The following is a 27,094-nucleotide window of genomic DNA, read 5'->3' on the forward strand; positions in this document are numbered from 1 at the left end:
TTGATACATGTCATTACCTCCCTGACAAAAAAACTGTGATGCAGAGAGATGATGTAATGTTTAAGTAGCCCTCCTGGCCTGTGGAACACATTCTGTGTCTCCCCCTACTGTCACAATAAAAAATTATCTGTCCCTGGTCTCCCTCTGAGCCTTTCTACTGTCTCTACTGTCACAATAAAAAACGATCCGTCCCTGGTCTCCCTCTGAGCCTTTCTACTGTTTCTACTGTCACAATAAAAAACGATCTGTCCCTGGTCTCCCTCTGAGCCGTTCTACTGTCTCTACTGTCACAATAAAAAACGATTTGTCCCTCATCTCCCTCTGAGCCTTTCTACTGTCTCTACTAGGGATGCACCGATTCGGTATCGGCCGCCGATATCAGTAAAATAGCTGGATCGGGTATCGGTAAAAAAATACACATAGATATAAATGTACTATGTGTTAATTTGTTACATTTAGTTTCACTAAGTTAGGAAAAAGTAATGTTTTAAGTCAAGCCTGATGTTGCCTTGCACAAAATAATGATCCCAGTCTCTTCCACACAGTGACAGTGAGGCAATGGCATACAGTTTATTAATTGAATGAATTAAGTTTATTTTCTGTCTTTGTTTACAACAAATCAAAAACACACTACAATTCTTAAAAACAAAATATATTTTAATAATAAAAAATAAAATAAAAGTGGATACATTTCTTTTTTTTTTAAACTTTTTTGGAAAAAAGATTGGACAATGGGTATCGGATCGGTATCGGTATTGGCCGATACCCAAACCCAGGTATCGGTATGGGGACTGAAAAAGTCGGAACGGTGCATCCCTAGTCTCTACTGTCACAATAAAGAACTGTCTGTCCCTGGTCTCCCTCTGAGCCTTCCTACCATCTCTACTGTCACAATAAAGAACCGTCTGTCCCTTGTCTCCCTCTGAGCCTTTCTACTGTCTCTACTATCACAATAAAGAACCGTCTGTCCCTGGTCTCCCTGAGCCTTCCTAGTATGTCATGATAAAGAAAAAAGTTAAAACCTTTTTATTTTTAAAGACAAAGGCCAAAAATGCTACTCTTCCCATGCTCAATTAAGTAAATGTTCATATATGCTTTTCCTAAATCGCTTAATATTTGTAAACATTAATAATCCCCATCCCCCCCCCCCCCCCCCAAAGAATCCATATAGCTAAGACTAGAACATGTGGTTTCATTATCAAGATGCAAGATCTAGAGCTGCCCCAGAAAAAAACTGATTGTAAAAGGTGACTGGGACGTTTACATTTAGTCAGCTAAATCAGGGGTTCCCAAACTTTTCAGGCCGGGGCCCAGAAAATGAGGCGTCAGAGAGCCGCGGCCCAATGCACATCGTCTAGCTTTTTTTTTTTTTTTTTTTGCCAGGTGACCGATGTTATTTAGTTTGAAATGTTCGTTGAAATAAGTAGATTTTTCGTTTTTGTTTATTTATTAAGTTAATATAAAACCATATAGTCACATTTTAGAATACAATAGAATAACATTTTTGAATACAACTAGAAACACTGTCCTGTCCTGCTTCTAAGTTCAGTGGCCTGACAAAAAAAAAAAAAAAAAAAAAAAAAAATATATATATATATATTTTTTTTAAATCATCTCGCAGCCCACCCGTGGCTGCTCGCGGCCCACCTTTGGGTCGCGACCCCGACTTTGGGAACCACTGAGCTAAATGACTAAATGTAATTGTACAGTAACTGGAAGACACCATGGGGCACTTTCTGGAGATAAGGTTACCTGGCATCTACTCGAAACCCTAACAACGCAGAATTATTTTATTTAAGAGGGGTCAAGAATATACAACGATATTTCAGTACAATAAGGGGATAGCGGTAGCCTAATGGTTATGGTTAGAATGATCAGAGTAAGTGGACTTGCGATCGGAACATCGCCGGTTAGAATTCCCAAACCGGCTGGGAGAATCTGGGTGGGGGAAGTAAAGGAGCCGCATTATCCCCCAAACAACTACCGTAAAGAAGCCCTTGAGAAAGGCAACTGCTCCAGTGGCCGAGGTCAGTGGCAAACAGTAGAAGACTGTGGTTGTACTGGGCAGCCTGCGTGTGTGTAACAGGGCATTGCTGAAAAAGAGAAGAAATGGCCAGAAAACTGGATAAATAAAAGATTATAATAATGAAAGCGGCTGAGTGGCGCAGCGGACATTGCACTCGTCACCAACGCAAGAGACACCGGGTTCGACTCCGGCTGTCGGCGTTGCCTCCGGCTTGGGCCGGCCGTCATACTAACTCAATTGGCAGAGTTAGCGGGTGGAAGTCGATGGGTGGTAATCTGGATGTTGTGGACAGCGACTCCTACAGGTCGGTTGGCGGACGCCTGCTCAGCAGAGACAGGAAAATGGCAGGGGTAGTGTGAGCCTCCCACACGTTACACCTCATCCAAATGAGAATCCGCGCTGGCAGGTGAAAAGATGCGACAGGCTGCCTCCACATGTATCAGAGGGGACATGTGATGCAAGGCTTCTATCCTCCCTACAACCGGCCAGTGGGGGGCATATGCAAACAACATTCAAGACAGGGGAGGGGAGAATTGGCACGGCTAAATTGGGATGGGAGAAAAATAGAAAAAGAGGAGAAAAAGTGGATCATAAAAAATTATAATAATGACGATGTAGGAAGTAGGAACTCACTTCATGGAGGGCAGGTGGCGGAGGACGACATCCACGGCGTGAACGGGGTTGGTGCTGACGGGTTTGTCCAGGTCCAGGGGTTCGGGTATAGCGCGACCCGTCAGCACCTCATGCAGCGTATGCCAGCTAACCAGGGACACGAACTTGATGGAGACTTTGAAGGGGCGGTCCTTCCCCCCCTCCCCCGGCAGCGTGACGTCCAGGTCCACCTGAGGAGCAAAGGGTCACGGTTCAAATGACCGAGCGGTTCCTGGGACTTATTTTTCTGACCTGGCACAACACCTACCATGCGCGTCTGTGCATTCAGCTGTGTGGATGTGTGGACGTAATTTTTCTGACATGATTTTCGTGGTTATATCTCACAGGTCGAACAAACCTCAACGTTATTGCCATAAAATACAACATATATCGTTTCTTTACCTTTCTGTAAAAGTCTAGAAAAGACGTTTTAATTGAATCCAGACTCCTCTGCAATTGGAAAGAGGAGATATGGCCCGCCCCGATCCATAGATGTATGACTTGGCCATAATAAGGTAATTTATAGGCCTGATATTCTATATCCATATTTCAAATTGCATGAGTCCGGATGGCAAAATTCAGTACTGCATCTTCAAAAAACCCTGTAAATCATCAGTCCTCAGTTAATTTGCTTAGACTTTTAGTACACTTCATCTCAAAAAGGTGCTGAATGAGCAGAGTAATTTATATTCTCCTTTGTTTCATTACAATTTACTCAAGCATAGTAACAGACACAATATTTCTGTCACTGTGAATACGTTCCCTGAGGTCCATAGATGTCCCTAGATACCAAGAACATGCTAATGGACCTTGTAGAAGTGGAGCAATCTTCCATTTACTTGGGCATGTACTTTTAGGCATATTTTCTGAAAATATGGCTAGGGCTTAAGTGGTTAAGGCCAAGATGGAGTTCACCAGTATTTTGTTGCCGGTGATCACAGCGGATAGGAGCATTCATAGCTCTGCGTACGTGTGTAGCAAGTTTGGATAGTTGGAACATTGGGACAAACAGAGGAGGAGTGAATCGGAGCTTGCTATAACTACCTTGTTGTCTTCATCCTAACTGTAATCCATGTTCCAGGAGAGGGAACAACAGAGGGGCGGGAGGTACCAGTATTTTTCCTGTTGCATCCCCACATCTCGTCTCCTACAGTTCATTTCATCTTAAAAGTTTGTTGATTATTTGCACATGTTCTGAGGGTGTCCAAAAACCCATGTTCTCGACTATCTCTTACAATGAATTTGGTGGCATCTTGCAATCTTTACAAATATAGCCTACATATAAATGTGGATCTTCTTTGCTAATCTCTCTTCTACACAAGAACAATGCTGTCTTCACACATCAAGGTAAATATGGAAATGCACGGCCCAAGGCAATTACAGCGCTTGCAGTGTCATGTCGTCCTAGTTAGTTATAGTATACCGGTAGTTACATTTTTTGAGAGTTGCGCATAAGCTCTACCGGCATAAGTCAGGATGGCAGATAGCTCCAGCATAATTTTTATGTTCAAGTATGCATTGGCCTTTACTTTGTATTTTTGCCAGAGATTACTGAACAGCATAATGATGCGAGGGTAATATACATAATAAACAGTCTTACCCCACTAGTGGCGACAGGCAGTGGGTTAGCAGTATAGAGGCTCCTCTTCCCATCGTAAACTGGCCGGCGGTCCCCAAAGATGGTAACCTTGAAGTGCTGCACCATGGAGTCCACCACCTCCCTGGAAAACATCCAACAACACTCTACGCTCATACAAAACCAGAACGTAGCCACTTCACCCGTTGACAGTTTGTATTGAGCAAGCACTTGGTTTGAACATGTTAAGCTGATTTCTCAGGCATGGAATGAGGGTAGACTTATTAAGAAAAGGTTCTCAATTAAGAAAAATGTGCTTTGTAGTCTATGACTGGGCTTGATCCATTGGTGTATGCCTGGATGTGTGTAGGTGTATTAGAGTAAGAATGCATGATACAACATGCACTTGTCAGAGCCTGTGGGTAAAGGGAAGGTGTGCCCACCACGCAGGGGGGAGGAAAACATAGGGAGATAAAAAATAAAATACAATTAATACAAATACAAAATATACCCCTCAAAACCTAATAAATAAATAATTAAATTAAATAAATAAAAACAACTAAGATAAATAAAATATAATTAAACCCATGTTCTGCCTCTCCTGATCCAGCTCTTTACTTTGCCTTTAAAAGACTAGTTTCAAGGCGGCTGAGTGGCGCAGTGGGCAAGGCGCTCGCCACTAACGCAGGAGACGCCGGTATCGAGCCCAGCTCTCTGCGTTGCTACCGGCTTGGCTGGCCGTCATACTAACACAATTGGCAGTGTTAGAGGGTGGGAAAGCCGGTGGGTGGGGATTGGACGTTGTGGACAGCGACTCCTACAGGTCGGTTGGGTGACGCCGGTGCGGCGGAAACAGGAAATAGCGGGGGCAGCGTGAGCCTCCCACGCGTTACTCCTCGCCACTGAGAGTTCGAGCTGCTGCGGTGAAAAGATGCAACAGGCTGCCTCCTCGTGTACCGGAGGGGACACGTGATGCAAGGCTTCTATCCTCACTACAGCCAACCAGTGGGAGGCATAGTCTAGTAGCAACGTTCAAGACAGGGGAGGGAAGAATTGGATAATACGAAATTGGGATGGGAGAAAAATAGAAAATAAGGAGAAAAAGTGGATAAAAAAAATAAAAATACTAGTTTCAACCTGTTTTTACCTGTTGACCCGACGTGGGCACTTTTCAGGCTTGATGTCCACCTCGTAGAGGTAGACGTCCATTTTGGGGATCTCCACCTGGAAGCAGTTGGCCAGCAGCTTGATGGGCTTCCCCATGGTGCCATAGCCAGGCCGCCGTGGCAAAGCGAAGAGGGCTTGGGCTTGGGCCCCAACGGCTCCTACAAGAACAGACAGTATATTCTATAAAATACCATTCAAGCTACTGCACACATGTCCATGGTCAAAATCTATACAGACGGTCAGGATTCAAATTTATCATCATCAAGCACTACTTGCATCAAGTAAAAATAGGCTAAGAGAAAGGTTTTAATTTCTAAAATGCATTCTATGAGGGACACTGATCTCGCGTGAAAGGACTAAGAAGACCATGATTGACTGAGGCTTTATCTCCTCCAATCCGGTGATCAGTGATGACAAGGTGGAAGGAAGGCTGAGGCAATCAGGGCCAGAGGGGCAGAGAGGAAGACAAGAGATGCACTGTGGAGGAAGGAACTGGCAGATGAGATGGGAAGAACAGAAAGGAGAGAGAGAGGGGCTGAGGGAGTGAAAACTGAAAAGTAACTGTTCAAGACCGTTTCCGTTTGTTCCACCGATTGAGGAAATCTGGTGTAGGAAGAAGAAAAGAGGCCTTTGATACTTTTCCTCATCTGCCATCAATGCTATAAAAGGTTGCAGAAATTAGTGACATTTTACATAACGATGACCAGTTAAAACCACTCCCAAATGGCTCTGTTTTTGCATTTTATTTGTTTTATGTTTGGGGACTGAGGATGAAAATTAGCATCCCTTGCTAAATCCTGTGTATTTACAGTGCATTATATGTATTGTCCATTAATACATGCTGTCCCTTCCAAATAAACGAATAAATGGCTCAGCCTCTTTCTGACAAGAGGAGCAGTGGGTGTGTGTCAGATACCATGCCAGCTTCCTACCTATTTTCACGAAAGCCTGGCTGGAAATTGCACAGCCAAACAATGACCTCACACACACACACAACCACACATTTCCCACTGTTATGAGTCAGAAGAGCGACACACACAGTGCTTACAAAAGGGGGACAGACGACACACAATCAGCAAAATAGCAATACAAAGTATAAAGCCTTTTGTATTGCAGAAGTTATGTTGGGGAAAAAAGGAGAATGTCTTGCAACAATAATGCTCTTGGAATAAGTGACGAGTTGATGAGTGGGTGGAGAATTGTCAAAACTTGTCTTTCACGGCAGCGACTGTGCCATATCATTCAAAAAGATTGCACTTTCGGTTTCTGCTGATGCTTCCCCCTGCTTCTCTGGCTCCCATGTGTCGTTACCATGCCAACGCCACCCATGTGGGCTGCCGTGTCTCCATGGAAACTAAAGGCATGCTGACACACGAGCAAGAAAAGATGCGTCCAGATTTCTCTTCCCCATCTTATACTGTATATATATATATATCTTATATTGTACTTTTACATTAAAACACCCAAAATAATCCAATCTTAAAACATGTCAGGACTAAATAAAATATATAAAAACACAAATTACTCTTACCAACTACTACTGTGCCCCCACTACCCCCCAAAGCACCAACGGAGTGGGAGAGGGGGCAGGGATGGAGCAGGTGATGACCACACTCCTCTTGTGCTGCCTCCATCCTCCACCAAATGCAGTGGGCAACTGATATTAGACTCCACGCACAACTAAACTTGGACATACAATACTCATCAAGCTCTTTCAACTTAAAGCCCCAATAGAGTTTTTTCCAGACCATATTAGTGGTGGGGGGATTTTGGGAATCTTTTAAGATTGAAAATGTATCACAAATTCCAAAAATCAAGGCTATTTTTGTTTTCTTTTCAGTATTGTGATATGGTTTCAACTTTCTCATGACTTAATAAATGTAACGTTAGCTCACTAAATCTTAGATTTCCATGCAGAATGACTCATACAATAAGCTTTAACACAAAGGAATAGATTGCAGAAGGACCCTAATCATTTAAATTGAATGAAATTGTGATATTCCAAACATCACCACCCATAGATTCTCTTCACATTCTACATTCTTCAAGTTTTATTTGCAGGTGGGAAAATACTGCATTTTGGAACTTTCATAAAAGGCATTGTAAATCATGTAAAACATTAGTCAGTTTTACTGTTTAGACGGAAACGCTAGTAGGTGAATCCGCAAAAAAAAAAATTCGGATGTGCCTTTAGTTTATACGGAAACAGCGTTTTTACGGGGTGAAACCGTAAAAAAGGGAGACCACCTTCCAGGGTGGAATTCCTAGAAACGATAAACCTTTGCGCTATCATCTAAACTGTCAAACCGCATAAAACGATGACGAAAGGGTTGTCAAGGCTCTCGTTGCGCGTACTGCTTACATCACAGGCATGCGCCAGTAGCCTAGAAGCGTAAACAAAGCATGTCTGATTCTATCCATGGCGATCACCTGAAGGCTACATTGGCAGTACTTTTAAATACACAAGAATCTGTCCCGCGGCTATCACAACTATTAGTACTGGACCCACTGTCTGTGAGTGACTCTGCTTTGGTCCAATCACATTCCCCACCCACAGTCTGCGAATCAGAGGCAGAGTAGGGCGGGTCTTCACAGCACGTCATGTGACATATGCCCCAATCGTGTGACAGTGGGGCTCCGTCGTCTCGAGTCGTTACAGCGTCGTCTGCACGCAGAATTCCATCCCAAAACGCTAGTCTAAACGCAAAATTAAAAGTGAGACCGCAAGACGACTTTTGCGGTTTCTGTTCAGACTCTCTGTCTAAACGTAGCCTAACATTTTTTTTTTTTTTCTTTTTTAGCGTTTATCGCTTTATTCTACTGGGCAGTCCAGTAGAGAGAGAGAGAGAAAGGTGAAACGGGAGACAGAGTGGGGGGAAGACATTCGACAAATAACGACGGCTTCGGGAATCGAACCCAGGTCGGCCGTGCCGCGACTCAGCGCGTTATGTGGTTTACCACTGGGTCGCCCTAACATTAGTGTTTACATAATGTAACTGAGGGGTACAATTCCCTGACTGTATTGATAAGTATGGTATCATTAAACCACTACCGCTTTATGTACTTTAACTACTGGCCACACAGTACATGATATAGATATGATGAACACTTTCCCACCTGATGAAACCAAGTCCACACAAATGTATCCGTCGAATCTTTAATATATAGCAAAGGGTATATACAACGTTCACGTAATGACATTTATGATTTGAATGCACTTGTAAGGCAAATGAGTATTCGTAGGCAAATCAACATTGAATGTCCAATCTCTGGTTACGCAGGAAGCAAGTATACAACCTGGTTCTTTAGGGAACTATAGCGATGGTACTTAATGATTATAGCTGGATATACTAAAGGGGGGTCCCGCTGGTTGTAAGTCAGTAGGGGGGGGGGGGGGGGGGGGTTAGGAGAGCCGCTGGCGATATCCCATCTGGCCAACGATTTCTTGGGAGAATTCAGAGTGCTGAACACGGTGCCCACAGAACCTTGGTCCACAGATGAATACAGTTGGGCCCTCTTGTAGACGGTAGCTGCCGGTCCACAACGAAGAGACGTGAGGCGACCTCACTCGGGTTAGAGCGCCGTCTCACCTGGACTCCTCTCGGGGGTAGTTCCAACACTTACCAGTGTTGGCTGTTATCCATGGCATAATCAAAGCACCCAAAGCAAGTAGATAATCCAAGCCGTGTAGGGCTCGCCGTCGTCCGGGTAAGGTAATCCAATGTGCAGGTCCACTCGTCCTTGCCCAGAACTCCTCGGATGAAAGCACCACACGTGGTCTGCCCAGCCTGGTTAAGACTCTAGATAACGCGAGGAAAACGATGGGGGTACTGCTCACTTTATAACTCTAACCGAACGATGCACCATACATAATAGACTATTATTAACTTAATAGAAATACGTCCCACTCGACGGTATAGTGCCAAACTATGACAATTCAACTATTAATCCACACGATGTCTCAATGCCATTCTGAGGCCAAGTTGACCATACTGCACCACACGTGTATCGTGGGTGAGGCTTAACGTCTTGCCACTAGGTTGGAGGGTAAAGAACTAAGGGCTAAGGGAAGTTCTACTTTACTTGCGCCATATATATATGCGCTGTGAACAAATAGTACCATTCGTATTTCGGCAGACGTATTCCTACGCGGAACCGGGGCTAGTAACGACATGTTCGTCGGCACGATTGAACTTGAACCAAGGGGCTTGGCTGCTGGCGCCAAGTTCTTGTCCAATGAGAGAATGAAACTATTATGGGCTGTTAGTAGACCAAAGGGATATTCAGTGTATATGTACAAGGAATATACAAGGGATATCAAACGATATACAAATACTATTAAATATATATCCATAAATAAATATATATATTCGGTTTAATCTGATCCTTCACAACAGCCGCACCCTAATTAGTCCCACCTAATTAGCTAAGCAGAGACAGATTGACCGCACTGTCTACCACTCAAGGTCCGCTGTAAGGGTCAGTCAACTCACAAAGTCATGGGGTCATGGTCGTCATCGATAGTGTCTGGGAGTCTGGGCAGTTCTATTAGCCTCGCCACGGGTCGTGTGTAAGTTCGCCCTTGGACGAGCACCTCAGCTGCTCGGACCTTGCCATCGGCACCGGTGATCACTTTGCTTACACGGCCAGCCGGCCACATAGCTCTGGGTAGTGACTGGTCGATAATCATGACGACTGTTCCTTCTGTCAAATTGTCTCTCTCTTTTACCCACTTCTGGCGGGTCTGTAGAGACGGTAGGTAGTGGAGTAGAAAGCTGTTCCAAAACTTGTCAGCTAGTACTTGACTGTACCTCCACATTCTTCGGCCGTTCGCTTCTTCAGGCCTGTACATTGTCTGGGGTAGCGCGGGGTCCAGCCGCCCCATCAAGAGTGTGTTGGGGTGACTGGGTCGACATCTGCTATATCACTGGAGACGTAGCCGAGGGGCTTGGAGTTCAATACTCCCTCGATCTCCGTGAGGACTGTCATTAGGACTTCTTCCGCTACAGTCTGGGCCCCAAGCACGGCGTACAGGGCTGTCTTTATAGAACGTACTTCTCGTTCCCAGGTTCCACCGAAGTGGGGTGCGTTCGGGGGATTAAACTGGAAGTCAATCTGGGATGGAGCGAGGTGGGTCTTAAGTTCTGGGCCCATAGCTTGGAAGCTCTCTCTCAGCTCTCTTTCTCCGCCTTTGAAGTTTGTCCCGTGATCAGACAACAATGTAGACGGTTTTCCTTTCCGTGATGTGAATCTTCGGAAGGCCATAAGGAATGAGTCTGTGCTCATGGTTGGAAGGAGTTCGATATGCATCGCTCTGGTGGTCATGCATTTGAATACAATACCCCACCGCTTCTCGGTTCCTCTTCCTTTCTTTATATACAACGGGCCAAAACAGTCCATGCCTGTGGAGTGGAATGGCTTGTCGCCGAGTCGGAGGCGACAGGGAGGTAGGTCAGCCATCCGGGGTATGCTGGGCTGCGAGCGGCACTTTCGGCAGTCTAGACAGGTTCGCTGGAAGCGTCGCACTGCTTCTCTCCCTTGAAGTATCCAATAGCAACGTCTGATCTCCGCGAAGACTCTCTGCTCCTGCGTGGTGTACATCCTCGTCGTATTTCTTCATGATCAGCTCTGTGACCTTGTGTCGGCTGTTCAAGACTATCGGGTACTTAACGTCATCCGGTAGATCGGGGGCTCTCCGCAGACGACCACCCACTCTGATGAGATTATGGGCGTCACTCTCGGGTGCCAGGTGGAGCAGTCTGCTGTCTGATGGGACGGGCTTTCCTCCCTGTAGACAGTCTAGCTCATCGGGGAACGAGTCTCTCTGGGCTCGTTGTAGTAGAAGAAGTTCTGCTTCTTCGTAGTCAGCTGCTGAAATGTCAGTGGTGGGCTGAATCTCTGGGTGGTGCCACAGGAATGTCTTTAGTTGCGCACTCTGTAGGGTGAGGCAGTCATCTATGTTGGGGTCTGTGGAGGCGACTGTGCTCAGTCCACAGAACATAGGTTTCTTGTTCTCAGCCTCCTCTTTACTCGCCTCCCGTGGGGTGGGCGTAGGCCACTCTCCTTCCGGGAGCTTGAGGAACTCTGGTCCGTCACTGTAGATGTTGTGACGGGTGAGGTCATCTAGGGACATTCCTCGGGTGATGACGTCAGCTGGGTTGTGTTTGGTGTCCACATACCGCCAGCTCGCTGCTTCTGTTAACTCTTGAAGGTGACTCTGACTCCCACGAAGACTTTGTATCTGCATGAATCAGACTTGATCCATGTGAGTACTGTCGTGGAATCTGACCACAAGATTGTTCTGTGCACCGGAATGGTGAGTTCACGTTGGATTAACGTGGCTAGATGCGCTCCTGCTAGGGCTGCGCAGAGCTCTAGACGCGGGATAGATTGTTGCTTTCGTGGGGCTATTCTTGAGAGAGCCAGGATGAAAGCGGTGTGTATCTCTCCTCCCTTCTCTTGGGCACGCAAGTAGGCCACAGATCCATAGGCTACTTCGGAGGCGTCACTGAAGACGTGTAGATCCATCTTGCATGTCTCTGGCCTCACTGTGGGTGGGAAGTAGCTGCGGCGTATATTGACGCCTGGGAGTGAGCGGAGCTCCGTCTCCCACTCTCTCCATGTGGAGGCAAGGGGTGCGGGTATTGGGTCGTCCCAGCCCTGGTCCTTGTCCCATAGTGCTCGTACAATCATCTTTGCCCTGGTGGTGTAAGGTAGAATACATCCCAACGGGTCATATTGTCTGGCGAGTGTTCTGTACACACTCCGTCTGGTGGTCGGTATCGCCGTCGACCTTCCCTGCTCCGTGGTCAGGGGTTTGTGTCTATAGTGGAGCGAGTCTGTTTTGAAGCGCCAGACTAGTCCTAGTGTCATTTCTTGGGCTTCTCCTGGGATTGTCGCCATCCAGGTCTTGCTGCTGGCAGCCTTGTCCGCGGGGGAGAGGCTGCGCAATACGTGCGGGTCGCTGCTGGCCCACTGCCTGAGATCAAAGCCGCCTTTGATCAGGGAGGCGCGTAGCTTGAGTAGGAGAGCCTCGGCTTCTTCTTGGGTCGAAACGCTTTGTAAACAGTTGTCCACGTAGAAACTGTTCTTCACAGTGTCAGACCTCTTCATCTGCTGCTGGGTCCTCTGCGACGTGTTTCTGCAGTGCAAATGTAGCACAGCACGGGCTGCATGTGGTTCCGAAGGGGAGGACTTCCCATTGGTAGATGGCTGGGTGCTCATCTCCGATCCTCTCTCTCCATAGGAACCGCAGTAGGGGCTTATCCTCCTCCACTAGTCTCACCTGCAGGAACATCCCTTTGATATCCCCGCTGATAGCCACCTTGTCCTGGCGGAAGCGTAGTAGCACGCCTAGTAGAGAGGGGCCGAGTGTGGGGCCGGGCAAGAGCTCTTTATTCAGATTCTGGGATCCGATCTGGTAGCTGCAGTTAAACACAATGCGATCCTTGCCGTTGTGGTGGACCTTGTGGTGCGGCACGTACCATGATTCGGTCGTCTGATCGGCCTCTTTAATGTCAATCTTCATTACGTGTCTCGCTGTGATTAGCTTCTCAATCTCAGCGCGGTACACACTCTCTTGAGCGGGGTCTTTGGCTAGGCGCCGCACTGTGTTCAATAGATACCGCTCCGTAGCTTCTTTCGTGGCGTGAAAGGTGGGCATTCCCTCTCGCCTCAGGAGTGGAGTTGCGTATCTCATCACTCCGCCGACTGTGACTCTCTTTGTCCCTTGCTCGAGGAGGTTTATGGCGTAAATGTCTTCTTTAGAACGAATGTCTTTCTTTTCGTTCTTAAAGGGCATTGTCTCTAGTGTCCATAGCCTCTCGACATGCTGCAGGAGAGTGGTGTCTTCTTCTGTCACTCTGGAGTGGAGGCAGCTAGTGGCTGCTGTTCGGTTGAGAGATTTAGCGAGGGGGCCTTGTAGTGTCCATCCTAGGCGGGTCTCGACTGCTGCAGGACAGCCTCTGGGTCCTGTATGGACCCGGTCTATCGGGACTATGAGGTCTGCATGGTCGGAGCCTATCAGCAGGGTCGGGGTGGCGCCGTCTATGAGCGGGATAGGTAGTTGACGCAGGTGCACATATTTATCCATCAGCTTGGCGATGGGGTAGGTGTACTGTGATAGTCCTATTTCTTGGCTGGTGAAAGCATTTGTAATCCTATACCGTCGCTCTGGCTGCCCGCTTGCTGCGATAGTGAAGGAGACATTCTCGCCTTTTATCGTCTTTAAATCTCTTCTTATTGTCCGAATCGTCATCTGGTTCTCGCTCCCCCGCAGTCCCAGCTGGGCCGCAGCGGACGCGAGCAGAAGGGTCTTCTCTGACCCGTCATCAAGGACGGCGTAAGTGTCCATGACTTTATCTTGGTAGCTCAATGTTACACGGACTACCTTTAAAGCCCAACCTCTAGGTTAAACCCTACTGATCAATTATGGGTAGTTTACATCATTGGTATATAATTTCATTATTTATTTTTTTCCATTTGACACCGGAAATGCCACTCTGAAAGAGTTAAAAAGGTCCACGCACGAATAACATGCACGCGCGAATCAAAAAAGCTTATCAAACGCCGACGTCACAACAGGTGTGGCTTGCATATTAATGAGCCGAATCTAATGTTGCTTTTCCACTAAAATAAAGTACTCAGTTTGTCTCCGTGTGGGGAGGCAGGGCTGCTGATGATCAGCATGAGAGCTCCAGAAATGACACGTGAAAAACTGCAGACCACTGATTGGTCAGAAGAGAGACACGGTGACGTCACTGTTTGGGGAGTCTGAACGAAAACAGAACGCCGCCATCTTTGATGTCTCGCGTAGGATGTCTTTTGTATGTTTGCAGCAAGAAACAAGTGCAATAAAAAAGGATACAGTCACTGTGTATTCTGCCTCATTTATTGATGAAACAAAACAGACATCAACACAATTTGCCACCGAGCGGAGAGTTTAGTCTGACAAAAAGATCGCTGATTAGTTACGCTTGTTGTTGGGGGTTAGGGACGTAACGTTAGTTAGCCTAATGCTAACGTTAGCAGATAGACACGAGAGGCTATCTGTGTAGAATAGACACAATGAGGTAACGTTAGCATAATAGACACAACGAGAGTCTGGTTAATGTTGTTATTGATTGATTGAATGAAAACTGTGTTTTACTCTGGCTTGCCAAGCTCATCATAGCCCCTTTCGTGACTGATGCACCGAGTGAAGCTTGTGGACTCTACAACAGCGGCGGCCGCAGGGCGCCGGAGCCCGCAGCGCTAGTTAGCTCATAGCTATCGTGTAACACTAGCCTTTGCGGGCTCGGGCGCCCTGCGGCTGCCGCCGCCGTCGCGTCCATGGGCCCCCCGGCAGGGCACCCGTGGGGACGGGTCGGGGTGTACAGAGAGGAGAGAACCATTTTGGGTCGGCCGTTCATGCCGGCCAGCAAGCCGGATGTCGGGATATGTTGTTAGCACAATAGCTACCAAGCTAAGCTATGTTATCTACTAACGTTATAAACACTATGTGTACAACGACACAATGATTTACATTATTACAAATATGGTAACGTGGTTGTGGCTTTTACAAATAGTGGTTAGCTTTAGAGATGGATGGATGGCTATAATCACGGAGCAATAGTGAGGTGAAACAGATACATTTCCATTCGGCTAGTAGTAGCAAGCATATATCTATGGTAGCAAGGCTCTCTGCCTGCCACTAGCTGTGTGACTCTCAGCGCCCCCTGGTGAGCCCCCTGGTGAGCCCCCTGGTGACCAATACCTGTTGTGACGACATTACACGTGCACGTTATAAACCATTGATTAAAATATGCATGTGCATGTTGATTGTGTTGGGCAGACAAAATGTTTTGATAAAAACGCTAAAACTGGGTCAATTTCAATACTTATTTTTTCCCTTCTTCATGAAAGCCACTGTTGGCCTAGTCCACATTGTTTATTGAACAAAAATACAACGTGGAGGTTGACCACCTACCAGGGACTGCACTTTTATAGACAGGTCGTCTAATGAGCGATTGTCTGTTGCTGGGGGTAGGCGGTCAATATGCCTTATCTCTTGGATTACGTAATCCCATATACGTCCATATCTCTGGTCCAGCGCTGCTAGAGCCGCGGTGTATGGGGTCGTAGAGGTGGCATAGGCTAGCGCTATATTGTGCGCTCGGGGTACTTTCAGGTGCTTCAGTAATATTGCATACTTGTGACTAGAGCTGCCGCGGTATTGATGTTTTCCTTACCGCACACATTTGCAAAATATTTCCTACCGCTGCGGTATTACCGCACACACACAAAAAAAAAGTTTGAATGCATTTTTTTTGTAGTCTACTCTTTATATAGCATATAGCCTGACTCTAGTCTAAATGTCTATCTTTAGAGGATGACTTTGCAGCATGAATATTGTTTGGGATTCGGCATGCACGCATTCGTTATTAAAAGTGAAACACGGATTCGAAGTCTCCCCTCGGTGTCGCGCCCGCCGGTTACCCCCCCGACCCTTTCTTCTTCTTATTATTATAACGTTACTACTTATGATTACAAAGGCATTCGATTTGTGGCATTAACGTTAGTATAGTTACACGTTCGTATTTACCGGACCACATAGCAAGGCAAGCGTTACTCAATTAATATCTAAGTTCCTTTCTTTGCTCAGAGCGTGCCGAGTTGTACCCATTCTGCGGTCTGTTAATAAAGTTTTCAATCAGACAAGTGAATAGAACGAAGGGCTTTTATTATAACATTTCGTTGCAGTAAAATCATTATGCCTCGTTCCCTGAGGAGCGACGGCGTCGGTAATCCACTCCGGTCTCCGGTGGGAGCTAACGTACTATTAGCCGTGTTGTGATGGCTGAGATTCAGGAAGTAAACGCACTGCAAGATGCTCCAAGCATGTGACGCGTATCTCTTCTGACCAATCAGTGGTCTGCAGTGTTTCATGTGACTTTTCTGGTACCCAATAGGGTCGCTTGGAATCTCGACAGAGAAGTAGGGTATATCTGCAGAGCCGCAAGCCCAACGAGAGCGTAATAATAATAATAATATAATAAAAAACAGCGGTGATGCCGGTATTCAGCCCAACGCTGCGGTGGGCATGATGTAACAGCGATACCGCGGTAATACCGATACCGCGGCAGCTCTACTTGTGACGTTCATCAACGACATCCACCATCATTGTCTCTAAGCACATTCGGAGCTCCGTGTACTGTGCCCGATTCTCATGGGTGAAGTCTGGGATGGTCGGTGTGGCAATGTATGACGCCGTGGATGGCTGATACATCGGCGAGCGTTGGGGGAGAGGCCTCCTAGGCGAGTCTCCTCTTGCGCCTCTCTGTGGGCTGGTACCGGCAGGGTACCATGGCCCGCTGGTCCAGGTGCTATTCCTCGGGGCTGGTCGTGCGTCGTGCTCACCCGTGAATAGAGTCGGGGGTCTGTAGCGCAGCGCCGCGGGGGTATAGCCTGGGCTGTACTGGACCTCCTGGTCCGGTGGAGTACTGTGCCGTCGTCGGGCTTGGTTCTCCTCCTCTCCCTCTTCTTCTTCTATCAGGTCCTCTAGATCCTGTAGTCGTTTATTTAGCTTCTCCGCAGTGTATGCTGCTCCTTCCTTGTAGCTGGGTCTCGCTTGGACCGGTCGGGGAAGGGGGTCTGCGGGGGGTATAGGCTTGGTCTGTTGGTCAAGTTCAGGGTCGCTTGCTCGGTTAGGAGACGCTGCCCTTGACTGTTGTCTCGACGAGTTCCTTGAACCCCTGGCGGAGGGAGAGGGTGTTGCCTTGAGGATCAGCTGCTCCATTAGTTGCGCTTGTAGCTTGTCGCGCTCGGCTTGTAGTCTGTCGCGCTCGGTTTCGCGCTGGATGAGAGCGAGGTCGCGCTCTGCTTCTCTTTGGGCACCGGCAGCGGCACGCTGGGTGTCTGCTCGGTCTCTTGCCATATTCTCTTCCGTCTGAAGGCGTCTCATCTCCAGGCGTATGCGCTCTTCTTCGCTCCGTTGCTGTGTCTGGAGTCGATCGCGTTCACCCTGAAGTCGATCGCGTTCACCCTGGAGTCGATCGCGTTCGGTAGAGGCTGTCAGGCTGACGAGGAACGCCTGTGATAGCATCCTCTCCGCTTCGCTGGGGGAAGACGGTTGTAGAGGTGAGCCGCTCCTGGCGGTACTCGTTGGGGAGTCCTGGAGCTCTATTTCCTCGGCGCTCTCCTCCTCTTCTTCCGTGCAGAGTTCTCTCTCTGTAGGGTTGTCTTCCTCCCGGGGCTGGTCGGGGACTACTTCTTCGGTATTGGCGGGGGGTAAAGGCATGTCAGCTCCCTCCTGGTCCCCACCATGAGCTTGGTCAGTTACATTAGAACCCACTAGGGCCTCTGTGGTCGGGGTAACCTGGTCGTTAAGGTCAGACATAATTTTACTTTCTACTTTTACCGCGTTTACCGTTTGTAGAAGGCTAGGTAGTTGACTGACAGCGTAATCCTCTAAGTACGGAGGTGGCTGTCGTCTGCGCCGCGGGCGTTCTACGTTAGGAGGACCGTTTCGTGGAGTGTTCATCATAGGCCATTTCAATATTAATAACACTATATTAATATTACACTAGTTACCATCCGGCTCGAAGGACCAATTGTAACTGAGGGGTACAATTCCCTGACTGTATTGATAAGTATGGTATCATTAAACCACTACCGCTTTATGTACTTTAACTACTGGCCACACAGTACATGATATAGATATGATGAACACTTTCCCACCTGATGAAACCAAGTCCACACAAATGTATCCGTCGAATCTTTAATATATAGCAAAGGGTATATACAACGTTCACGTAATGACATTTATGATTTGAATGCACTTGTAAGGCAAATGAGTATTCGTAGGCAAATCAACATTGAATGTCCAATCTCTGGTTACGCAGGAAGCAAGTATACAACCTGGTTCTTTAGGGAACTATAGCGATGGTACTTAATGATTATAGCTGGATATACTAAAGGGGGGTCCCGCTGGTTGTAAGTCAGTAGGGGGGGGGGGGGGGTTAGGAGAGCCGCTGGCGATATCCCATCTGGCCAACGATTTCTTGGGAGAATTCAGAGTGCTGAACACGGTGCCCACAGAACCTTGGTCCACAGATGAATACAGTTGGGCCCTCTTGTAGACGGTAGCTGCCGGTCCACAACGAAGAGACGTGAGGCGACCTCACTCGGGTTAGAGCGCCGTCTCACCTGGACTCCTCTCGGGGGTAGTTCCAACACTTACCAGTGTTGGCTGTTATCCATGGCATAATCAAAGCACCCAAAGCAAGTAGATAATCCAAGCCGTGTAGGGCTCGCCGTCGTCCGGGTAAGGTAATCCAATGTGCAGGTCCACTCGTCCTTGCCCAGAACTCCTCGGATGAAAGCACCACACGTGGTCTGCCCAGCCTGGTTAAGACTCTAGATAACGCGAGGAAAACGATGGGGGTACTGCTCACTTTATAACTCTAACCGAACGATGCACCATACATAATAGACTATTATTAACTTAATAGAAATACGTCCCACTCGACAGTATAGTGCCAAACTATGACAATTCAACTATTAATCCACACGATGTCTCAATGCCATTCTGAGGCCAAGTTGACCATACTGCACCACACGTGTATCGTGGGTGAGGCTTAACGTCTTGCCACTAGGTTGGAGGGTAAAGAACTAAGGGCTAAGGGAAGTTCTACTTTACTTGCGCCATATATATATGCGCTGTGAACAAATAGTACCATTCGTATTTCGGCAGACGTATTCCTACGCGGAACCGGGGCTAGTAACGACATGTTCGTCGGCACGATTGAACTTGAACCAAGGGGCTTGGCTGCTGGCGCCAAGTTCTTGTCCAATGAGAGAATGAAACTATTATGGGCTGTTAGTAGACCAAAGGGATATTCAGTGTATATGTACAAGGAATATACAAGGGATATCAAACGATATACAAATACTATTAAATATATATCCATAAATAAATATATATATTCGGTTTAATCTGATCCTTCACAACACATAACATTACCAACATAAATCAACCCTGGCTTTCTCAACCACTACAGCAAATACAAAAAATAACACTGAGATTTACCTGTTTTCCAGCATTAATCCTTGTATCAATCAACTAGAGAATGAAAACGTGTCTCCATTCCTACCCTTTACTTTTTGGCGGTGGTGGTGCCAATCATTTTCTCTGGCCTTTAAGAACATTCATCATCACACACACACACACACAATGAATACTCCTCGAATGCTGTACATTTGGCTACATGGGTCTTGTTCTAACAATAGCATGTTTCGTACCCAAACACCAAAAGAAATCTAGCCAATAGAATTCCTCTATCCACACAAAAAAGGCATTTCTGTTCTGACTTAAGTCAAAAACAGCCCCCACACACACATAAATAATATACAAGCTATTAATTATACTCCACAAAGCAGCACTGGTGCCCTTGGGCATGAGTAAATTGACTTTACACCCTATCACGCTAACTTGGTAATTAACACAAGGCAAGCCACAGTGAATACTACTCAATAGCTACTGTATCCATGACACCAGCTGGTGTAGAAGCCCCCCTCCCTCTCTCTCTCTCTCTCTCTCTCACACACACACACACACCTCCTTGCATGAAGCCTGCTCTGCTCGTGATGGCTAGTCAGCCAGATTCACACGGACTTCACACTTGAAGTGCTCACCACCTGCTTTTGACAGCCGCCAGAAAATGATGCCGATGCCGGCAAAACGGGAGAGACTGGTTTCGGAGAACACACATGGCGCATAGTAGTAGGCTAAACCTTACTGGTGTCTTACCAGAGCAACATCCACCCCCCAAATGTTTACTTACTGGAGATGAGATTGAAAGGGAACGGGGATTTCAATATGGCTTTGACTGTGTTGAAATAGCCCATTTCCATATTGAAATCCCTGTTCCCTTTCAATCTCCAGTAAGTAAACATTTGGGTGGATGGATGTTCCTCGTTCCTGATCGTCGTTTCAGACACATTTTGTCAAGCCACCACATGGATACACACTCTGAATGAATGAATGAATGAATGAATGAATGGATGAATGAATGAATGAATGAAAACTTAATTTAACAGTTGCAGAATGGGTTCAATACAGTACGGCTCAATACACACAATTGTTAAGGGAATGCAGACCAGAGAAAGACGTTTGTCTTGTTTACATCAGGGTCCCCCATTTTCAATTCATAGTGACATTTATGACATACACAACATACATGACATTTATGGCATAGGGACATACATGACATACAGGTAATGTATTTAGACTGTACTGTTACATCTGTGACATGAATGAATTGATTGAAAACTTTATTAACAGATTGCAGAATGGGTACAGTACAGTACAGCTCAATACATACAATTGTTAAGGGGATGCAGACCAGAGAAAGACTTTCGTCTTGTTTACATCAGGGTCCCCCATTTTCAATTCATCGTAACATATATGATATATGACATACAGATAGACAGTACTGCTACATCTATGACATACCAGATTTGCAAATACAGTACTGTTTGAATGAATGAATGAATGAATATTAATTTGAAGGTCCCACCTGAAGTTCCGATTTCCATTCATGAGGTCTCTGTCCGGACACCCCGGCTCCCAGTGGTCAAATCTGTGCGCAGGCAGCAGACGTGCTGCGCTCCAGGTCAGCTCGCTGTCACTCCGACGAGCCGCCGCCGCCGCACTCCGGCTCCGGTCGTTGATGTGGAACCGGGCCGCTCAGGGGCTCCACTTGGCCGAAGGTCCTCCTTTCCTCTCTCTATCGCAGTTGACAGCTAAAACTTTTTAACAAAATGTGTCCTCCTCCGTTCGTCGAAGCTCCCTGCGTTGAGGCTGGAAGGGGGAAAAAAGCACTTTTGAATTCTAAAAACATTTGTGTGACAGCTAACGTTAAGCCACGGAGTTGTTGGATCAATTTGCTAGCGTTAGCATGAGCTAATACGTTAGCTTAGCCAGCTAGCTACGACTAAAGCTATAGCACATCCAAACGCAGAAACAACAACGTGGAAATTACCTGGTCAATAACAAGCTTTGCTCTCCACTTGTGCCTGTTGTTGTTCAATCGGTAAAGAGGGCCTCGCTGTCCGGTGAGAAGTGTGAGAAACCGGTCTGAAAAGCTCCACTGACGCCCTCTCTCTCTCTCTCGCTCTCTCTCCCTCCTCCGCCGAGGGAAACCCGTCAGGAAATACCAAACGTCACTTCCCATAAAGTTTTTATTTTCCGTTAATCACTTCGGATTTTTATTTACTAGATCCCTCTACAATTGCACGTTTTTATACAGACCTACGTTGATCCTCCCTAGAGTCACAGTTGGTGCAGAACTTGGCATAATAATATACGCGGCTGCACTTAACGGTTAGTAGTGTTAGTAGAACTTAATCAACAACATCACCATTCCTGAAGGTGCACACGCCAGTCTGCAGATGTCCCTCTAGTCTTGATTTCAGAGGATACCCCGGAAGTTTTAGCAGTTGCGAGAGATTTATATGAAGCACCAACAGACAGGTTGGCAGAATGTCATTATAATCCTCTATTTAATAGAGTCTATAACCGATCATTTGTTTTTGGTAGTATGCTACTACAACCAACCATGACAATCTGTGTTTGATTGTGTACAATTATCCAAAGGTCAATTTATTAGCTCTAGTACCACCTACAATCAAAATACACACCAGTCTTGCAACCTCACCACTTCTTCTTTGTCAAATAGAATGGACAAGGTGATTAACTGTTTCAGCAAGAAGCCAGATGCTGTGGCCAGGTTGATATGCTTCCCTTGGGCAGGTGGAGGATCCATCCATTATGCACGTTGGGGACATGTACTCAGCTCAATTGAAGGTAAAAACTGTAATTGACCCAGTGATGGTTTGACTTCTCTCCTCTAAACGACCTAGATGACAATTACCATTGGATATCTAAATATCCAAATGTATTGTTTATAATATCCTCTCATTTGCAGTGTATGCTGTTAAACTTCCTGGACGGGAAGGTCGAGCCAAGGAGCCCTTCTTCCAGAGCATGCAGCAGATTGTCGATGAGGTCATTGGTGTGTTGCTACCAGTTCTGAAGGAGAAGCCATTTGCCCTCTTTGGCCACAGGCATGAGTGATAATAAGATACTACCTCTTATCTGCCCCCCTCCTTACTCCTCTCACCCACATTGCTCCATTTCTGTTCTTCCCTTTTAACCCCAACACTTGAGTGATGTCTTCACACAGTAAGTTGGAAGTAAGTAACCAACGTCCCATTTCTATACTCTTGTCTATAGTTTTGGTGCCATGACCAGCTTCGCTGTAGCAGATGCTCTGAAGAAAGTCCACAAGCTGGAGCCCATTCACCTCTTTTTGTCTGGTGCATCAGCGCCTTACGTGTGTAAAACCCACAGATTGATTGATTGATTGATTGAAAACTTTATTAACAGATTGCAGAATGGGTACAATACAGTACGGCTCAATACACACAATTGTTAAGGGGATGCAGACCAGAGAAAGACTTTCGTCTTGTTTACATCAGGGTCCCCCATTTTCAATTCATCATGACATTTATGACATATGCAACATACATATATATATCATGACATTTCTGACATACAAGATATGCAAATATACAGTACTGTTAAATAGAGATCCTATCAGAAACTATACATACGAGGGGGAGGAAACTGTATATTGGGAGGGGGGGGGGGGGGGTGGTCATTTATGGGGGCCATACAGATATATATCATGACATTTATGACAATACATGACATACAGGTATACAGTACTGTTACATTTGTGACATACAAGGTATGCAAATATACAGTACTGTTAAACAGATCCTAACAGATAATATATACATACGAGGGGGAGGAAACTGTACATTGGGTGGGGGGGTTTGTTCATTTACAGGGGCCAGTTTCGAATTGCAGCCTCCCGTAGGTGCTCTTTGAGAGCGGTTTTGAAGGTGGGTAGTGATTAAAATTTTTTTACGGCTGTGCCTTACAGTAAAGAAAGAGTGAAATTCAATTTGTTGTGGTCCCTCGACCATAGCAGCTTCCAGGGGGCGTCAATGGGCTCTGTTAACGAGTCTGATGGCTTGGGGGAAAGCATTCTGGATGAATTTTGCTCCTAGCCAGCAGGTATACATTTAGTTTCAGGGGAAGGGTGTGTAAAACACTTGTGGAGAAGAGATGGTTTTCGGTTGAAGTCCAAAACAACTCTGGCGTTTTGCATTCAGGGCTCACCCATTACATGATTACAGACTGTAAGCTAATTTCCCAAAATGTTGGCGTGTTCTTTTAATACTGTAATTTACAGTCTTAAAAGAACACGCCAACATTTTGGGAAATTAGCTTATCATCTTCTCCAGAGAGAGACAAGAAGATGGATACCAGTTTCCTCTACTGTGCATTCAGTAGAAAGCTATCTGGCTGCATGTTAGCCTAGCTTAGCACAATGAATGGAAGCGGACATGACCGGTTAGCCTTCGGGAGAGGTGTTAGTTGGACAATGCCTAGGCTAACCGGTCATGTCCGCTTCCATTTATTGTGCTAAACTAGGCTAACATGCAGCTAGATAGCTTTCTACTGAACACACAGAGAGGAAACTGGTATCTATCTTCTTGTCTCTCTCTGGAGAAGATGATAAGCTAATTTCCCAAAATGTTGGCGTGTTCTTTTAAGACTGTAAATTACAGTATTAAAAGAACACGCCAACATTTTGGGAAATTAGCTTACAGTCTGTAATCATGTAATGGGTGAGAAGACGGTAGACGGTGAGAAGACGGTAAGCTAAGTTCCCCAAATGTTGGTGTGTTCCTTTAAGTTGTCCTTGTGTTTCAGTCAGAAACACGCATTCATGCTCCAAAGAGAAGTGACCTATCGGATGAGGAGTTCCTCCAGTGGATGACCTCAATAGGGGGCACTCCCCCTGAGCTGCTGACCAATCCTGAGGTTCTGAAACTCTTCCTTCCAGCTCTGAAGGCCGACCTGCATGTAGTGGAGAACTACAGGTGAGTTTTTATTTGTCTTTATTTCTGGCTAACCATCATCTAATCAGACTTAAGAATAAATTATTTGAAATAATACCGTGGCAACCCAAAAACATGAGATGCAGACTGTATGCATTGCTCTCAGTTAGTGCCGTGGGAACAAGATTCATTGTACTGGTATTCTCTCTCTCTTTCTTCTTTCAACTGAAAAGCATCTCATAGCGGTAATGACCAGCAGCGTGGCTACATGAGTAGAGCTCTGGACTCATGATCGGAAGATCACCGGTTCGAGCCCCGGTCAAGGCCGTTGTTGGAAAGTGGTGTTGTTGTCCAGCAGGGGGCACTCTGTCCTCTGGACTAGTCAGTAACAACGCCCCTCAGCCTGTTACGGTGATAGGGACACTGTACAGCTGCGAGTGCCGTCCTTCGGATGAGATGCTAAACCGAGGTCCTGACTGAATCTCGGTCATTAAAGAACACAGGACGCCTATCGCAAAGAGTAGGGGGTTCCCCGATGTTCCTGGCCAAATTCCAAATCAGGTCTCTGACATCAATGCCACCTAATCATCCCCTCCCCTTAATTGGCTGGTACCAATCCCTGTCTCCTGAGCCGTTCAGCCATTGTGTAGTGTGATGTGTGCCTGGGCCCTGGTGCCAGTGTATGGCAGCCATTGAGCCTGCGTAGCCCAAGGTTGGGTGCTACCAGTGGTGGTGAAGGAGGCAATTTCCACCCTACATTGTGGGGAGCGCTTTGAGTATATAAAAGCGCTATATAAATGTAATGAATTAATGACCGGATGTGGAAATTCTGTACTAATTCCACAGATTTTAAGTGGAACATAATAGCGTGTTATGAGTGTTAAGATGCTTTTGGGAAACCCAGCCCAGGATCCATATTCACAAAGCCTCTCAAAGCCGGGGAGTACTGATCTAGAGTCAGCGTCAGTCTGTTAGTTTGAATAAGTTCATGACGAGTGTTCTAGTCACTGATCCCAGATCAGCACTCCTACTCTACTACTCCCTACTCTGGGATGCTTTGTAAATATGGGCCCTGGCCTGATTGATTGATTGATTCAAAACTTTATTTGCAGAATGGGTACAATACAGTACGGCTCAATACAAACAATTGTTAAGGGGATGCAGATCAGAAAAAGACTTTCGTCTTGTTTACATCAGGGTCCCCCATTTTCAATTCATCAAGACATTTATGACATACATGACATACAGATATACAGTACTGTTTCATCAAGACATTTATAACATGCAAGACATACAAATATACAGTACTGTTTAAGAGAAAGAGATCATAAAAGAATATATATACATTTGAAGGGGAAGAAACTGTACATTGGAGGGGGTTGGGTGGGTGGGGGTTTGGACATTTACCGGGGCCAGTTTCTAATTGCAGCCACCCGTAGCTGCTCTTTGAGAGCGGTTTTGAAGGAGGGTAGGGATTCACATTATTTTACGGCTGTGTGGGTAGGGCGTTCCACATTGTTGTGGCATAATGGCGAAACGTGTTTAGTCCCTTGTTTGAGCCGAATCTGGGTTTAACATGATTTGTGGAGCTCCCTCTGGTATTGTGGTTGTGGAATTCACTGACCTTTGGGAAGTATTTTGACATGTACATGGGTATCTTAGTGGTGTAGTGTATCTTGTAGACCAGTGAGATGAGACTTCTAGTTTTGCTTTTGCTTTTCTAGACACCATCCAGTGCCTGAACATCTCCATTAAATGATTGCTCAATGATTGTAACAGCGAAGGCGTTGTACTCGTGTCCTTCAGGTGTAGCAAGCCAAGCAGTCCGTTCCTCTCCTGCCCAGTCACATGCTTTGATGGAAAGCAGGACATTCCACATGACTTACAAGGTCAGCCCTTTGATGTCTCTTGCATGACTGCTCTCCATGTGATGTGTTTCAATAACATTTACGCAGTCATAACAGCCCATGAGGAATCTCTGTCTGTTTGTTACTGTATGTTTCATGACTTTATAAGCAGAGCACAGGCACAATAGTAAAACAAATGCAGGTATATGACTAAATGGCTTATTGCTATGACTTTCCCCTCTGATGTCAGCAAATTACGTCACCGTTCAGAATTCATTGATACCTCTTAATCTATTTATTTCATTTCATTTCACAGCTTGGAAAGACATTTCGTCTGGGGATTTCACAGTGAAAATGCTAGACGGATCTCATTTTTACTTGAAGGATTCAGAAAATGAAAAAATGATCTTAGACTACATAACAAAACACCTGGAAACAGCGGAAATGGACTACTTGTAGTGGAGCGTCTAAAAATTGTATTCAAAGTCTTACAGCTAAGCATCATTTTATACAAATTGTGTAATGGAATGGAATCCTTGAAGTATTTAAGTGATGTCAAAAGTGGCGTCTCGAATTTATGTGCAATTAATATTTGCAACTAAATGATACACGATGATATACAAAATGTATTTCTAATGTTATGGATGTGGAGAGTTTACAATTTGGTTGTCTCAAGTTAAATAATTTAGTTTAAACAAAAATGTTTTTGTGTTTGTTTTTTATTGATAAATACATGTTTTTAAAGGGTACAATTCAAAACCACATCCACTCAGTAAGTGTTATGAGTAACAACATGCTGTGGTGAAGGTACACAAGAATTCTATCCTATGACATTTATTACTATTCTACACATTTGATATGTTGGAAATGTTA

General features: G+C 45.9%; 2 protein-coding genes across 5 annotated transcripts in view; one reads left to right on the forward strand and one right to left on the reverse strand.

Moving 5' to 3' along the window:
* The window catches only part of LOC311227664 (protein argonaute-3-like), an 82,751-nt gene extending 61,172 nt beyond the window's left edge, over positions 1-21,579 (reverse strand). For both annotated transcript variants that reach the window (XM_084313396.1, XM_084313395.1), the window contains exons 1-5: positions 21,443-21,579; positions 20,978-21,261; positions 5,401-5,578; positions 4,278-4,398; positions 2,660-2,868 (exon numbers count right to left, since the gene is read on the reverse strand). In XM_084313396.1, the coding sequence (XP_084169522.1) occupies positions 2,660-2,868; positions 4,278-4,398; positions 5,401-5,578; positions 20,978-20,996 (527 nt within the window). In that variant the 5' untranslated portion in view covers positions 20,997-21,261; positions 21,443-21,579. The remainder of the gene's footprint in view (positions 1-2,659; positions 2,869-4,277; positions 4,399-5,400; positions 5,579-20,977; positions 21,262-21,442) is intronic.
* A 65-nt stretch (positions 21,580-21,644) lies between these two features.
* On the forward strand, positions 21,645-26,776 carry olah (oleoyl-ACP hydrolase). 3 transcript variants are annotated; one of them, XM_084311724.1, is made up of 7 exons: positions 21,645-21,933; positions 22,139-22,266; positions 22,388-22,526; positions 22,696-22,795; positions 24,247-24,416; positions 26,181-26,263; positions 26,538-26,776. In XM_084311724.1, exons 2-7 carry the CDS (start codon positions 22,140-22,142, stop codon positions 26,678-26,680), a joined length of 762 nt encoding a protein of 253 aa, XP_084167850.1. In that variant the 5' UTR covers positions 21,645-21,933; position 22,139; the 3' UTR covers positions 26,681-26,776. The 3 variants fall into 3 exon arrangements, with proteins under 3 accessions (XP_084167850.1, XP_084167848.1, XP_084167849.1); XM_084311722.1 differs by having other exon boundaries at positions 26,181-26,548; XM_084311723.1 differs by having other exon boundaries at positions 21,659-21,783; positions 26,181-26,548.
* The last annotated feature ends 318 nt before the right edge of the window (positions 26,777-27,094 follow it).

Source organism: Notolepis coatsorum (assembly GCF_963971535.1).
Source record: "Notolepis coatsorum genome assembly, chromosome: 4".
Lineage (NCBI taxonomy): Eukaryota > Metazoa > Chordata > Actinopteri > Aulopiformes > Paralepididae > Notolepis > Notolepis coatsorum.

Bases quoted from the DNA above. Each gene is read 5' to 3' on its own strand.
- olah (XM_084311722.1), top strand. From the start codon at position 22,140: ATGGACAAGGTGATTAACTGTTTCAGCAAGAAGCCAGATGCTGTGGCC. The intron at 22,267-22,387 runs GTAAAAACTGTA...TCTCATTTGCAG, and splicing joins TGTACTCAGCTCAATTGAAG to TGTATGCTGTTAAACTTCCT. The intron at 24,417-26,180 runs GTGAGTTTTTAT...CGTGTCCTTCAG, and splicing joins CATGTAGTGGAGAACTACAG to GTGTAGCAAGCCAAGCAGTC.